The sequence below is a fragment of the Boleophthalmus pectinirostris genome, unplaced genomic scaffold, assembly GCF_026225935.1.
Source record: "Boleophthalmus pectinirostris isolate CB_2022bp ecotype Guang Dong unplaced genomic scaffold, ASM2622593v1 HiC_scaffold_17, whole genome shotgun sequence".
Taxonomy (NCBI): domain Eukaryota; kingdom Metazoa; phylum Chordata; class Actinopteri; order Gobiiformes; family Gobiidae; genus Boleophthalmus; species Boleophthalmus pectinirostris.
This window is the reverse complement of record NW_026571115.1, coordinates 31,164,485-31,181,481: the sequence shown is the minus strand read 5'-3', so window position 1 is coordinate 31,181,481 and position 16,997 is coordinate 31,164,485. Positions and strand designations below refer to the sequence as shown.

At 39.3% G+C, this 16,997-nt stretch overlaps 1 protein-coding gene across 1 annotated transcript in view; it reads right to left on the bottom strand.

Moving 5' to 3' along the window:
• The window catches only part of LOC110154944 (netrin-1-like), a 125,852-nt gene that overhangs the window by 47,781 nt on the left and 61,074 nt on the right, over window positions 1–16,997 (bottom strand). The window contains exon 3 of the mRNA XM_020918991.2: window positions 482–670. Within this exon, the coding sequence (XP_020774650.2) occupies window positions 482–670 (189 nt within the window). The remainder of the gene's footprint in view (window positions 1–481; window positions 671–16,997) is intronic.

Below are 16,997 nucleotides of genomic sequence, written 5' to 3'. Positions count from 1 at the left end.
AAACTTTAAGAAAAATGCAATTTCAACACAAAGTTTAACATGAACTTGTATGTAAATAGGAATAAGTCAATTTTTCTTGAACAATCCTGCACTCGGCTCCACTTTTCTCGTTTTTGACATTTTTCTGATGAGGGTGTCACGGTCAACAGTCAAAATGATCGTCCTTTAAGAGCATTTGGAAAGAGACAAGTCTTCATTTGTGCTGCTCTGGTGGGAGGGGCCACGTACAGAGACGCTGGAGACGCTGCTGTGATAAACACCGCAGAAAATTAACAAGATTTTAATAGAAAATATAATATTTTAGTAGAAAATCAGCCGAGGGCCAGATTAAAGGTCTTGGAGGGCCGGATCTGGCCCCCGGGCCGTATGTTTGACACCTGTGCTGTATCATATTTTACTCGGCAGTGACTACGGACTTGGTCAGTGTTCCAACATGACGATAGTGACATATTCAGAAGAACAATGAACAAGTTCCAAGTACCTTTACACGCTCGTCTGTGGGAGATGGACTTGGTCATGTCTCTGTAGTATCCCTCTTTGCAGTAGTGGCAGTGGCGTCCGGCCGTGTTGTGGCGACAGTTGAGGCAGACTCCTCCGCTGCGGCGTCCCGACAGTTTGTACAGCTCCATGTTAAAGCGACAGCGGCGGGCGTGAAGGTTACAGTGGCAGGCTGCAAGAGAAAACACACAAGGAATCAGTTTCATCGATGTTAAAATGGGTACAAAGCGTGATATGAGTAGTGTTGGGGAGTAACAGATTACATGTACCAGAGTTACGTAATCAGAGTACAAATTATGAGTAACTGTATTCGGTTACAGTTACTTTGTTTAAATAAGTGGATTACACAGTGGTATTTTCTTGTTTTTACATTTTGGGCTATATCCCTTTTTTTTTCTTTTTTTCGTAATTCCACTCATTGCCGGACACTAAACGAGGTCTAAAACCAGGTCTAAACCAGGTCTAAAGCCAGGTCTAAACCAGGTCTAAACCAGGTCTAAACCAGGTCTAAAGCCAGGTCTAAACCAGGTCTAAACCAGGTCTAAAAGCTAAACAGGTCTAAACCAGGTCTAAGCCAGGTCTAAACCAGGTCTAAACCAGGTCTAAACCAGGTCTAAAGCCAGGTCTAAAGCCAGGTCTAAACCAGGTCTAAACCAGGTCTAAAGCCAGGTCTAAAAGCCAGGTCTAAAACCAGGTCTAAACCAGGTCTAAAGCCAGGTCTAAACCAGGTCTAAACCAGGTCTAAACCAGGTCTAAAGCCAGGTCTAAACCAGGTCTAAACCAGGTCTAAACCAGGTCTAAAACCAGGTCTAAACCAGGTCTAAAGGTCCAGGTCTAAACCAGGTCTAAACCAGGTCTAAACCAGGTCTAAACCAGGTCTAAAGGTCCAGGTCTAAACCAGGTCTGAAGCCAGGTCTAAAACCAGGTCTAAACCAGGTCTAAGGTCTAACCAGGTCTAAACCAGGTCTAAACCAGGTCTAAACCAGGTCTAAAGCCAGGTCTAAACCAGGTCTAAACCAGGTCTAAACCAGGTCTAAACCAGGTCTAATCCAGGTCTAAACCAGGTCTAAACCAGGTCTAAACCAGGTCTAAACCAGGTCTAAACCAGGTCTAAAGCCAGGTCTAAACCAGGTCTAAACCAGGTCTAAACCAGGATTTAACAGGACTAAATCATGCTGCGTGGACCATGTCTCCTCCTCTTCTATCAATAATATTTTTAATATGGTTCAGTAAAGTCTGGCCTTTTTATTGTCTATTATCAGACAAAACTTCTTATGTGAAGATTTCCTCGTCTTTGCTTCTCTACAGCAAATCAAGTAATCCAAAGTATTCAGATTACGTTACTCACTTGAAGTACCTTAATGGATTAAGTTACAAACTACATTTTGGGGTATGTAATCTGTAATCTGTAGGGGAATACATTTTAAAAGTCACCTTCCCAACACTGGACATGAGTGAATCCATCAGGTCATGTTACAGATCAGGCCTGTGGATGGGCAAGCTCACAGTACGAACACGTGTTTTTGTAACTGAAATGAAACGCAAATGAACTATGTCAGCATTTATGTTCAAAGTTTTCCCATTTATTTTAACTTTTTTTCTATTAATAATTATGATTTAACCAAATAATTTTAAGGGAAGGTACACACATGTTCGGGAAATTTGCTCTCTGCATTTGACCCATTTCCTCAGGAGCAGTGAGCACCACAACCCTTCTCCATGATGCTGTTTCTAGTCTTGATCAGGACTACTTTGACCTATTGTACATGTTTTGGGTTGAAACCAAAGTGCAAAGTGCAATGTTGTGTGAGAAAACCCACAACATGCAAACTCTTTAGGGTGACCAGACGTTCCTATTTATTTACCCGTGACAGTCCCAGTTTTGAGCCCTGTGTCCAATGTCCCAACAGATTTGTCCAAGTTTTATACAAGACTTGTCCCAGGTGCCGCTATTTTCAACCAATTTGATCCCTGCCAACAGTAAAGAGACGCATAAATTGTCATTTGTTTCCGTAAAATACTTTGAAGCACTGTTAAAAATGACCAAAACACAAAAAAATGTGACTATACTGACTCAAATGTTAGTCATGAATGGGCTGTGTGAGTAACAATTTTCCTTAATTACGCACTTGTTTCGCTATTTTTATTATTAGCAACCAAGCCAAAGCAGGGGGTGTCACAAGCACTTTGAAAAACTTGACAAAGACAAGTGGATTTTGGAGCTGTTTCCTGTCTCCCTGGTTTCAGAGGGTGTGATTGACAAGTGAATCAACCTATCAGAGGGATGCATCTGTTTGCATCAGAAACACCACTGCTTATATATGAAAAAGGACTGAAAAACAGCAAGTGGGTTTTACAGAATCAAGAATCAAAGCACCAAACTAGTAGCCAGGCTGGTACCACCTTGTGACTCCGCTCAATTTCATTTCAATTTCTCTCCAGCGACTAGGTCAGGAATCAGAATACACTAGAAGGTTTGCAAAAAACCCCGGAAGTTGTAGACAGCGCAACAGTAAACAAAGCGGTCGAGATGGATGTAGACGAAGACAGACATTCAGTGTTGTCAACGATTCCCGAGATTGAGGATTTAAAGCTGGAACAAAGAGAATGTTTGGTGAATTTATCAAGGGGAAAGACATTATTGCCCTTCTTTCTACGGGATTTGGTGCATTACAAATAGCAGCGATTGGTTAAATAAAAAAAGTACCTGCCTACTGTCCAGCAAACAAATCCTAATGCTGCGAGATCAGATGGTTTCCAAGAAGTTAAACCGGCTGATGAATCAGGTAAGCCAAGAGTTACACGCTTTGAAAAAACTTTACAAAGACAGTGAATCTGCAGCTGTATCCTGTCTCTATGATTTTGGAAGATGTGATTGACAGGCGGATTAACCAATCAGAAAGATGCATGCTGTTTGCGTCAGAAACATGCCTGCTTAAACATAAAAAAGGACTGAAAACTAGAGGGGATTTTTAAAGAATCATCAACAGTCCTTATTAGGGGTGTAACAATATCCAAGTCTCACAATAGAAAATCGTCAAGATATGAAACTCACTGTACGATATTTATTGCGATATCATGGGAAAGCTCACAATTAAGAATGTAACAATACCAAATCAATAACCAAATCTCTCGTACGATATTTTCACAATATGCATCTCATGGTGCATTTATTGCGACATTTTGTGGAGGTGAACAAAACTTAATATGCTACTTTTTCCTCTAAAATACCTTGACAAGATTTAATCCTTAGAACTGTTATAAACTTAGAAGTGTTATTTCTTCTTGTAGTCTACACTGAAATGGTGCAAAGGATCATGGTCTATGTAGTTCTGTTTTGTCTTTTTTTAGCTATTGCTGCACCATAACTCTTAATTTAAGCAAAGAGACTTGTAATTCGATATATTGTGATGGCCCACGATATTATTTTGAGAACTTTGATAATACGATATCACAATATTTCTGTTACTGTTACATCCCTAGTACTTATTTCAGGTAAAAGAAGTTAGATTTGGTACAAATTAGCAGCTCTGGTCTCAAGTTTGGATGTCCTTTTTTCACGCTCTGTGTTCCGGTTCAATTCCCTTCTGGATTTGAACAGAATAAAGAAGACACCGGCCGGTCAAGCAACGCAAACTCCGCACGGAACGACCCGGGCCCCCAACCGTTCAACCACCGTACCGCCGTATTAACTTCCATGCATGTAAATAATACTCTTTTAAACTCTTTGGACACAGTTCTTCCTTATTTTGTAGTGTTTTAGCTCTTACAACACAACGTAAACACACTTGTAACTCAAACTCGCGCTGCCATCCTCAATTCGTTCGTGCAGTGTAACCATGCCTAAACTGGTGTGACACAATCAGAGGAAAGCTACAGCGACCACAGCCTTGCGTTCTTAGTGCTAGATCTAATTTCACTCCGATGGGGTTTTATACACGCTATTGTTTCAAAGTGCTGACGGTCCCCCCCCCCCCCCCCCCCGTTACGTTGGTCGCAGTTCTCCGAGGCCCCAAACCACAACGCCTTTCACCACTCTTCAAAAATATGACAATTCTGTAACTTGATCGTGTTCTGTTCTATTTTATATCCCCCGACCACATTATTTGGTAATAGCGTAAGAAGCCAAGAAAACAACAAGAATGTACTTCATTTTTAAATCCGTTGAATGCCAGGATAGAGTTTGAAGGATTAGAAAGAAAAAAAAGAAAATAAGTTGCAATTGCTTTTGACAAATATTGATTGCGATTAGACTTGCAGCGCTGTTTTCAATCAAGTTTCGGTCACAGTGCATATTTTAAAGGTCTTATATTGTGTAAAGTTGACTCTTGTGAGCTTTTAGACACTTTACCTGCGTTATTATTATAGTTTGCCAACATCTCCAGAGCTCAAAATGCTCGGATCCCCCTTGTGATGTCATGACGCGGTGGTTTTTACATTACCTTTTACCTTTTAGTAGAGATCCGTGAGATTGTGAGGCGAGTGTTTTCGGGAGGAAATCTGGTGACATGTAAAAGTGTGTGGAATTCGATTGGGTTTGTTTGTACTTAAAGCAACACGGGCATCTTTGGACATATGGAAGTTTTCACGGCATGTATTTTCATCAGCTCCTCCTTCCACAAAGTTGTCCCACCATCAACTGGTTCTCCAGTCCATAGTCGTCTGACTCGCCTGCGACGAACTGGTGCATCCAGAATTTGACAGAGGTGACTGCAGATCCTTCTCTCGTCACTAATAGCATCTCTGTAGATTCTGTACATTTGTTGGGAGCCTCCTGTCAGTTTATTAGAGCTGCCAGACGCATGGAAATGATCCGACATGTTTGTTTCTGTGTACTGTATGTATGTGATATGAGCAGATCTGACCAGAGTTTTGCATCTTGGGCAGTGTAGATGGAAACACTACAGTGGAGCCTATTCAGCTTTTCCACTCCACTTGGTGATTTCAGATTTTTGCATTTTTAAGCCCCAAAAACGGCGTCACCATCTAAACGAAAGGCACCACAACTAAAAGATTTTGAGCAGAGAAAAAGTTTATGATCTAAAAATAACCTTTTTGAAAACTGTAGATGCCCTGTCAGCCGAACACGAGCAGTTTGTGATTAGATTTTGGTCAATGGGAAAAATCCTTTCTGGGCTTTATTTTTTTATTTTTTTGAGTTAGTTGCTAGTCACACCAACTCAAGACACCTCTGAGGTAGCAATACCCTATCCAAATGTTTTAATAGATCTATGGTATGGAGTTGGAACAGAGAGTTTTCTGTTTGAGAGTAAAGAACTAAATATGACATAAATAAGCTTAAATCTGCAGGGTTTGTGCGTTAAACATGCGTGAATGAAACAAAACACAACTCCAGGTGTGTTTTTGATGAGGAAAAACCATTAAAACAGATCAGAAAATGGCAGAATTAGAAATAGTAGCTACATTATACAATCACAATCACAATTTAGCCTGGAGTGCCATTATCCTACAGTGAAGTGAAAGGCTCTGTCTCATTTGAACGCTCAGAATTACACAGTCTGATCATTATGGAGTAGAAGAGGCATTCAGCTACACAAGAAACACCCTGGCAAATATTAGACATATGTTTGGTACTCGTGTTAGACAAACTATGGCCCCTTCACTGCGAACTACCACATGTTGAGTCATTGTTTTGACCCATGACACTAAAGCGAAAGTAAAATCTACTGTAGAAATCAAATGACACTTAGCTCATCTGTATTTGCGGTTGGTGTGGTTATATGTATAATAGTATTTTTTTAGTAACATGTAACCTAGAAATCATTTGTATCATTTACTAACAATTGTAATTATTAATGCAGGAGTAGTTAATGATGAATAAACATTTGTAAATTGTTTGTAGATGATTCATTTTGTGATTTCCGTAACATTTTGTATTTAAATGTACATGAATAAATGAGTAATAAGACTTTCTGATCACATTTGTAAATTGTTACTTAGAGGCACATTGCGTAACTTTTCTAGTGGAGGTTTTGTAAACTGCTTGTTTCTATGGAGATGTCATTGCTCTTCCTGGAATGTTTCGCCGTATGACATTAAACAGCTCTACCTTACATTTGTTCAATTACAGCTTAAAAATACCTAGAAAAAGAGGCATCCTGACTGTGAGCGGGGTCGCCTCTCCACTGATCTGACCTGTAACTTGACCGCGTTTGGGCTCCATGAAATGAAATTAGAAAAGTTTAATGCCATACTGTGAAACATTCCAGACAAAGCAATAACATTTCCACGGAGAAAAGCATTTGACAGACTTTCACAATGCAACTTTAACACTCAATTGCGCAAAACAAATATCTCAGTTTTGAAAAATTGGCAAAAAAGTGTTTATCTTTTTGTTGCAAGTGACAATAATGTACGGCGGATTTTATCAAGGATAGTTGGAATAATATTTAGATTTCAGTAAAATACATTTACCTTTTGAAAACGTCTCTATACAAAGAGAAAATTGTAAGTCTAAGATCACTTTTTAAAATCGCTTATATCTGTTTTTGCAAATGAATTCTTCTGTTATTAATGAGTATTTTTGAGTAAATGATGTGCTATTCTTTTTTTGTTTTTGTTTTTTTTAAATAGCAGTTTAAACATGTATTTATAGCTGTAAAGTTTTATCACAAGCTGCACCTGAACGTCTCTTGGACTCTTTTAAACCTGTTTTTGTTTCTTTGACCTGCGTGTAAACCGGGACAAGAGCGGTTCAACTTGTTCTCTGGAGAAGTGATACAAAAATCTAGCCAAGAGCGTACTTGGAGTTGCCTGTGCATGTAAACGCGGTGAATAATGTAGCCCTCACCCTAATCCTGTTTTAATCTGGTTTAGTCCTGTTTAAACAGCGCTCCAGCGTGATGTGAAGTCCTATTTTGGTCATGATTTAGTTCACCAAAAATAAACCTGGCCTAGTCCCAATGTTGTTAGATGCGGTGGAAATTACCAGTGGTGAAGGAAGTACGCAGTTTTGTTACTTGAATAAATGAGAAGATACCAAAGCAAAACAAAAAATACTCAAGTAAAAGTAAAAGTATCACATGAAAAAAAAATCTAATTTATGTAACAATATTTAAGTGCCTGTTTAAAAATGTACTTATGTTAAAAAATTTAAGTATTTTACGCAGTTTCAGGTCTTATAAAAGTTTAAATGTAGTGATTTTGATATAGATTTGTGCTGAAAAACCTGAATTATTTTTTTTTATTTTTGTTTGTTAAAAAAATAAACCCCACAGGATTTTCAGCACATCTCAAACAGTATTATTGTCATGGTCACTTTTTGCCTGAAAAAACAGGTCCATATCTCTGAAATGTAAAAACATACTGTATAAAGATCATTCTCTCTTAAGTAGGGTGAACATATTTCCATTTGTGAAAACCCGGACACCTTACCGGGGGTGGGAGGTGGGGCCGCAACATTGAGATACAGTTGTCTCTCGCTATATCGCGGTTCACCTTTCGCAGTCTCGCCGTTTCCGGATTTTTATTTTTATTTTTTTACACAAGGGTGGGTCAGGACTAAACCAGGTCTAAACCAGGACTAATCTTGGACTTAAGAGAGAGAACACCGAGCAGTTTGTCCGCAAAGCGCGATCGGGCAATTGCCGCATTTACCTCCGTGTGGTGCGGAGCTTTCCATCGGTCCTTTCTCCTGCGGTCACCTCCGAGCCCGTCCCGACAGTGAGTCCTGTTTCAGTTCTGGTTTAGTTCTGGTTTACTCCTGTTTTGTCCTAGTTCAGTCCTGGATTAGTCCTCCTCTTCAGTCCTGGAATCAGTCCTAGGTTAGTCCTGGTTTAGTCCTGGTTTAGTCTTAGTTCAGTCTGTGGCGTATGCAGCGCAAAAAATTTGATATAGGTGTGGTGTTGTACTGGGGGTCTCCAAAATTGGACCCGTGCAGGACTCTGCGCTGTAGGCTCCATTACGGAATAAATGAATCTTCAGTTCGTTACACAAAGAAGGAGGAAAATAACATAAGGACGACAGCAGCAATAAGTTAACTACTTCGTGGATTTCACCTATCGTGGTTTATTTTTCAAACGTAACCCCGGCGATTAACAAGGGACCACTGTTCTCTCACTTCGCAACCTGTGCACATGGCCTCCCACTTATCCCGACCAGGATGGGAAATGGAGAATTTCTTGTACAAGTCATTGTTAAATGCGCATTCACGTTTCGGCATGTTGCAGACTGACCGACTGTTTGTGTCTCGCTCCTACTGAGTCACAGACGCTACGAGAGACGCTCAGTTTAATGCCCCCAATGAACGGTAACGAAAACCCAGACATTTGCATCACTTAAAAAAAAAAAAACAGACGCCCAGGACAGGACGCAAAATACAGACATGTCCAGGGAAAAATGTACATTTGGTCATCCTAATCTTAAGGAATAATACTGAACATGTTACCAGAAAAGTTACATAGTGCAGCTTTAAGTAAAGGTCTAGCAGATTTTACACATTGTATGACCCCATGCAGGTATATTTTATTTTTTGGTCTCTGCAGACGACATTACAGGACCAAAAGTAATTGCACCCAGGGCCATTCAAACTGCGATTTCAATCCGATTCCTCCACTCTTCTCGAGTTATAGTTAAGTTTCCCATATCTATAAAAGTGTGCATGAAAACATATGGAGACCTGGTCCGTCCCAGCACCTGTTAGTGTGTTTAACCTTTGACCTCTGGTGATGTCAGCGGGAAAGCGCTCTTCGGTTACCCCGCACTCGCAGCTAATGGCTCTGTTTGTGATTTATAGTCTCTGCTGCTTTCTTTTGTTAATAGTGACCCGGAGTTGTGTTCCTCACAAGCAACAAGGGAGAGTCAGGGAAAAGTTACAGCTGCAGATATCTGGACTAATACTAATTTATTGACTAAAATATTGGATTTAAATGAGAAAATTTGACCAGCGTAATAGGTTTTATACAGAATATAGTTCTGCCTGTCAGCTTAGACGACCTTTTATTAAAATATAGTTTCCACAATGTGTAGTGTGTAATTTAATAGTCATAATAATTTCAAAATACTGAATACATTTGAGATGCACTGAGAAAAAAAGGCAACAGACTCCCCACTAGAAAAGTTGCACAGAGATGTTCACTATGTTTCATTAAACTATTTGTGCGTTTGTTAAATACAAGTGTTTTAATTATGCAGATGGAATCACAACATTCAGATTTTTTTAGAGTAAGTGGTAACATAATGAGTGTCAATGACAGTAATGACATTTTCTTCTGTAAAAGCTCAAAACACATAACCTGATTCTTCAGCCGGTTTCACTTTGTGGAAACCGTCTGATCTCACAGCATTAGGATTTGTTCACTCGGCAGTAGGTGGGTACTTTTTTTCTTTAACCAATCACTGCTGTTTGGTTGTGATGTATGTAATGTGCCAAAAACCTGTACGAAGAAGGACAATAACGTCTTTCCTCTTGAAAAAATTCACCAAACATTCTCTTTGTTCTGGTTTTAAATCCTCAATCTCTGGAATCGTTGCCAACACAGAATGTCTGTCTTCGTCTACATCCATCTATACGTTTTGTTTACTGTTGTGTTGTTCCACAAAAGGGACCCAGACAGGCACTTGAGTTTGACGACATGGCTTCACTAAACTCACTTCAAGACTAAACCAGGACTTATCTAAGACTGATTCCAGGACTGAAGGGGAGGACTAAACCAGGACTGAACTAGCACTAAAACAGGAGTAAACCAGACCTGAACCAGGACTCAGTGTCGGGACAGGCTCGGAGGTGACCGCAGGAGAAAGGACCAACACAGACCTCCGCACCTCACTGTAAGCGCGACAATTGCCCCATCACACTGCACTTCAGAATCACACTACTAGAGATCAAATATTTATGTAAATTTGGCAAACTGGACGCATTTTGCACTGTACAGGAGACACGGCACAGAGGAGATTGACTGACAATGATCTACAATCCCTTATCCAATCAGGACGCAGGGGGAGGAACACAATACGTGCTCATACACTGTAACAAAAAAAAAGTATGCAAATTCTAAGAAAATCTGTGAAACAGCAAGACTGCGAAAGGTGAATACAGCGAGGGATGAATGTATTGTTACATCCCTACACATTAACCTGGTAGAATTACATTGCCAATAGATCAGGTATGTCCAAACTATGGCCCGGGGGCCAAATGCGGCCCTCAGACAATTTTTTCTTGGCCCTCAGGCTTCCAGGTGAATTGGTCCAAATGACCTTGCATCAATTAAAAAATAAAGTTTTACTGCAAGTTTTTTGAAAATCTACCTTGATAAAGGTAATATGTAATATTTGGTGTGTGGTTTTAAGGATCTTAGCATGATTAAAAACTGATGGCTCATTGTAACGTGTTAAACGTGCACATATTTTAATTATTCACTGTACTGAGCACCAGTCTACAGCCCTCGATCAGCTCTCTGCTTCATCTGTGTTTAGATATGTGGCCCTTGATGAAAAAAGTTTGGACACCCCTGCAATAGATGCTCTGCTCTTTCAGCATGTACCAGCTGAGAGAGTAAAGCTGGCACAAAATCCAAGCTGTCTTAGCAAAACTGAAATCCAGGTGCTAACGTAGAACACTATCTCCACACATATTCATGATTATAATTTCAAAAATATAAAACATTGCTGCAAATGTGTCCAAAAACATTAAAGACCCACAAGAAAGCACAACATTTCTCCTGTCAAAAAACCTTTAACCGCTCCGCATTTCTTCGCCCACCTTACTCCGCCGAACCTCGCGGCCGCTCACATTTCACAAATCTCTGCATCTTCGTGTTATTGCGCCGCGATAACGCCGCCACATGCTCACCGCCGCTGGCCTTCGCGGCGTTCCAAATCACGTACGCACAAAAGACCCACACGCACCTGGCAGCCCGCGCTCTCCGGGGTACGCGACAGGTGTGCCCGCGGGTCCCACACTCTTTGTACAACCCCCCCCATACGCAAACGTAAAACAGGTCTTATCTGCCTCCCCAACAGCACGGATCCAAAACTGCCACTGGCCTCCATATGTCTTCACCCAGATGTTATCTCCGCTCAAGGGAAGCATGAGGGAAAATGTAACTATGGGGGCTTTTCATGAGTAGGAAGGTAATGGAATGTGTTCTTGGCGAATACTAGTACTCCACTCCACTGTTATCTGCAATAAAGTTCACTAGGAATACTTGCAACAGTTGATAATTTGTTTCAAAAAGGTTAAAATCCCTGCACCCCATTTTTTCCACGTATCTAGTAAAAAATCGTATCACCCCAGTACAGATTTGAGGTCAAAATATATGTCCACTGCGCGCTCTCTGCTTCCAATTATAAGACTTTTCATTGTCCATCATGATCAGGAAGTGCGTAGTTAGTATGCTAGTTGTTGTTAGATTAGTTTCAAAAAGGTGCCTGCCCCCCATTTTTTCCACGTATATTTTTTTCCCGAACAGATGTATTGTATCAGCAGCTCTTGAGGCCAAAATATGTCCTTTGCATGCTGTCTGCATCTAATTATAAAGCATTTCATTGTCCATCATGATCAGGAAGTGCACAGTTAGCATGTTAGTTGTTAGATTAGTTTCCAAAAGGTTAAAAGCTCCCCCCATATCGCCCCAGTAGAGATGAATTGTATAAGCAGCTTTTGAGGTCAAAATATGTCTCTCTGCATCTAATTATAAAGTGTTTTATTGTCTAATGATCAGAAAGTAAGCGGTTAGCATCCTAGTTGTTGTTAGATTTATTTTAAAAAGGTTAAAATTCCTGCAACCCATTTTTTCCACGTATCTAATAAAAAATGGTATCGCTCCAGTACAAACTTGAGGTCAAAATATGTTCGCTGCGTGCTCTCTGCTTCCAATTATAAGACGTTTCATTGTACATCATGATCAGGAAGTGCACAATTAGCATGCTAGTTGTTGTTAGATTAGTTTCTAAAAGGTTAAAATCCCTGCCCCCCATTTTTTTCCGGTACAGATGTATTGTATCAGCAGCTCTTGAGGTCAAAATATGTCCGTTGCGTGCTCTCTGCGTCTAATTATAAAGCATTTCATTGTCCATCGTCATCAGTAAGTGTGCAGTTAGCATGCTAGTTGTCTGATTAGTTTCAAAAAGTTTAAAAGCTCCCACCCGTATCGCCCCAGTACAGATATATTGTATAAGCAGCTCTTGAGGTCAAAATATGTCCGCTGTTCGCTCTCTGCTTCTAATTATAAGAAGTTTCATTGTCCATAGTGATCAGGAAGTGCACAGTTAGCATGCTAGTTGTTGTTAGATTAGTTTCAAAAAGGTTAAAAATCCCGCGTATATTTTTTCCCGTACAGATATTTGTGTCATCAGCTCTTGAGGTCAAAATATGTCCGTTGCATGCTATCTGCGTCTAATCAGAAAGTGCACAGTTAGCATGTTAGTTGTTAGATCTGTTTCAAAAAGGTTAAAAGCTCCCCCGTATCGCCCCAGTACATATTTTTTTAAATTGTGTTGCCCCAGTACAGATATACGTTGTATAAACAGCTCTTGAAGTGAAAATATGTCCTCTGTGCGCAGTCTGCGTCTAATTATAAAGAGTTTTATTGTTCAGTGATCAGAAAGTGCACGGTTAGCATGCTAGGTGTTGTTAGATTTACTTTTTTTTTTTTTTAATTAAAGCCTTGTACCCTATTTATTCCAATTATATAATAAAAAATCATATCATTCTAGCACAGATGTATTGTATAAACAGCTTTTGAGGTCAAAATATGTCCGCTGTGTGTCGTCTGTATCTAATGATAAAACATTTTATTGATCAGGAAGTGCACAGTTAGCATGCTAATTCTTAGATTTACTGTGTGAAGTGTTTGGAATACATTAAGGTAAGTGAGGAATAACTTTGGAGCACTACAAGCTGTTTAAAATGAACTAGTTCTATTAAAGACAGTAAAAATCTGCCACAGCACCTTTATGTGTGTTTTTTACCCAAAGGTTTAAATAATTGCTAAGGGGATGCAATTTACAAAACTCTTACTCTTTTTAAAATATCTGAATCATGTTTTAGAGTAGTGGGTCTCACACTTCTTTAGGTGGTACACAAATCTCTGCATGTGGAACGTTCATTTTCATTTGGGTTATTCCTTCAACAGAACTACTTTGATGACGTGTTTGTCCTATTTCAAACCTTATTTAGACCTAGTTTAGTTCAGGAAAAGTGATTATATTGACCTGGTTTACATCTGGTGGTACTCGGAAGGCAAGAGTTTGGGAACCACTGTTGCAATTTCCTCCTCATTATATAAGTCAGTCATGTCTGTAACAGTTTGGAGTTGTGTATCTGTATTTTGAATGGAAACACTTTGATTTTGATATTTTTTTTTTAAAATTTGTTTTTATTTCATTTGTGCCAAGAGAGAAACAATAATCATACACATACTACACATACATCGTAAACAACAGAAAAGCACATTTCTTTAAAAGGAGTGGGATGAAGAAAAAAAATTTAAATTAAACCACCCCTGTTCATGAAAATTCAAAAATTATGTGGTTGCTTATGTACACTCATGACGAAACTTTGCAAATATTTACATGTAGCAAAATAAGTTACATACTATGCATACTAAATATAATTTTAACCCAATTTCTTGTTTCTTTTGTTGTACTATATTATGACTGTACAAACTACTGTATTTTTGGATTATAAATCACACTTTTTTTCATGGTTTGGGTGTTTCCTGCGACTTATACTCCAGTGCAACTTATATATTAAAATTTTCACACTGAAGCCGTGAGAGGCTTCAGAGGGACTGGCGGAAAGTGGGGATGGAGAACACAGCTTCACGGTAACCGGGAGGGTGCGCTGTGCAACTTTCCTGGAAGTCATTGGATGGATCGACAAAGCCTGGACTTCAGTGACAACAGAAACCATCCTGTCAGAATAATTCTAACTGGAACTGATGCTGAGTCTGACGACAGCGACACTCCATTTACCTCCGGAGGTCGCGGAGTTGCTCAGAAGTGACACCGAGGATGAAGAATTGAATGGATTTAGTGATTTGGAGTGAGATGGAGAGTTTGTTAAACTTGTTCTGTTCTGTTGTTTATGTTATATTTATCTGAAGAACTGTTCATATGTGACGTTAACAGTCTGTTGTTCTCTTTTCTGTAGTTTTTACATGAAATGTCGGTTCCTGGTCTCTGATTTTATAAAATAAATTTCCCCCATAAAGTGCGACTTATTTATGTTTTTTTCTTCTTCATTACGCTTTTTTGGCTGGTGTGACTTATAGTCCGAAGCGATTTATAGTCCGAAAAATATGGTAATAATAATGATAAAGAAGTGAAGGCTGTAACAAATAATAAAGTGTCGTGAGTATACCACATGCAGTTATTAAATGCTGAAATCATATATTTGTTTAAATGTTGTTAATGAAGTCACGCAATTAATGCTTAACTATTGAAATCTACATGTGTTTAAAGAAACTGCTGTGTAGGTTGTGTCTTTTTAAGGAAATTCTGTACAGAGCAGCTGACAAGGGGACGTCCTGGCTGGCACCAAACCTAAATAGATCCGGACATTCCCATAAACGGAGAGGCTTCAGGGAGGATCCAAGGCGTGAACCTGATCAACATATCATTATGCATATTTCTGTGAATGTATATATACTGGGTTAAGGGACAGATGCAGGTGTTCAGACTGCCTGAAACTAAGTCCTGTGTAGAATAGGCCATCGGGGATAGTGGTCTGACCCAGAGCTCTGTATTAGAATTGTATTGGACAGGGAATAAATTCTTTTTACTTTTAATCGATCGATTCCAGGTGTGATTTTTGATAGAACACGCCTAACAGAAGGTACAGAAGTTTATCGTTTATGATCGTATCAAAATAAGCAAAGTGAGAAAGAAGAATGTAAGGATTTTTTTTTTTCCCTTTATGGTCGTACAAACTAATAATAATGTTAACGAAGGCACAAAATTTATCGTTCATGATTGTAATCAAAATAAAAGGTCATATCAAAGAAAAGCATGTGTTTAGTTCATAGTCGTGGTTTACTTGTGAAGACGGTGTATCTAGTCTTCTAGGTATTTCTGTAAGATTCGATAACACTTTCTATGTGTCTGCAGGTTCTTGGGACACACTCGGGCCTATCTCATTCCAACTCAACGCACTGCAGTGACAAAACCTCTTGACACTACAAGTCACACGCCACATACAAACAATGACAGGTATGCACACATGGAGATATTCTAGGAAATAAGGTTAGCTACATTAAAGCCTATAATGTAGATCAATTTTTATAGTGCAGTGCATGGTGATCGATCCATTCCTGTTGTTGTGTCAGTGGGCAAGACACTTCTAAAACGGTCTGATGGTACAATCTATAAATCTCTTCAAAAGGGTACGCCATAACTTTTGTGGTGTTGACTTCGCCACGTACTTGACTCTGTAGAGATGTTATTGCTCGTTCTGAAATTTTCATCAGTAAGGCCTCAAACGTATCCGTATCCATGGAAACAAGCATCCGGCACCACCAGGTCAAGTTAGAGGTCAAATCTGTGGAGAGGCAAGCTCGAGCGCATGTTTTTCACCAGCGTTTTCAGCAATGCGACACCTGTAATTGAATAAATGCAAAATGCGCAATGCCATACTCTACTATTTTTCTACTATGTTATGACTGAGGAGGTTTTAGATGTCATTCATGCATGTTTGAGTTATCTAGCGATCTCTCCTGGGGTCTAGTCAAACCCTTCTCATTGTTAGCTGTACAATTATGTCTAATTTTCCGCCCACAAACTTACACACCCCAAAGAAATGCAATATCCTCTCTTTCAAGCAGACCTATAATGCAACATCAACTTTTCAAAGCTTTTTTTTTTTTACCATGTTATAGTTGTTTCCCTTTCTCATTTACTCAGCTGAAGTTGTATTTGGAGTGATTCGTGCATGTTTGAGTAATATTTAATCGCTCACCATATCTGAACAAAATCCAGCACAAATCTATATCAAAATCACTACGTTTGAAGCTTTGTAAAACCTCAAACTCTGCGTAAAATACTGTTACCAAATGTTTTACTCAAGTACATTTTTACAGCCATCGACACATGGCCACTGCTCTGTATCTACTTCATTCTCCAATCATATTTTCTTAATACACAAATCATTTGGTGGCATTGTGTAGTCATTTTGGTACAAATGTAAAAAAGCTGATACTTCTAATGTGATTGGCAGCTATACATTGGAGGTGCCAACAGCTGAACAGTTCTTTGTTGTGGTGATATTTCCAGTGACGTATACTCCTACTGAGCACCACAGTTTTGTAACGTGGATGTCAGAGGACATGTTTCTTTCCTTAAGTTGTTTTAGATCAGGGGTTTCCATTCTATAGCTCAGGAGGTGCTAGTATCTCTTCACGCCCTTCCAAGTAGCTCATCTAGGGATTTCTGAATTCTGTGTATTGTGCTAAATAAGTCAAATTAGATTAATTGTAAACATATCATTTTGATGCATAACTGCACAAAAAAATAGATAATGGTTTATGTTTTATAACCATCTA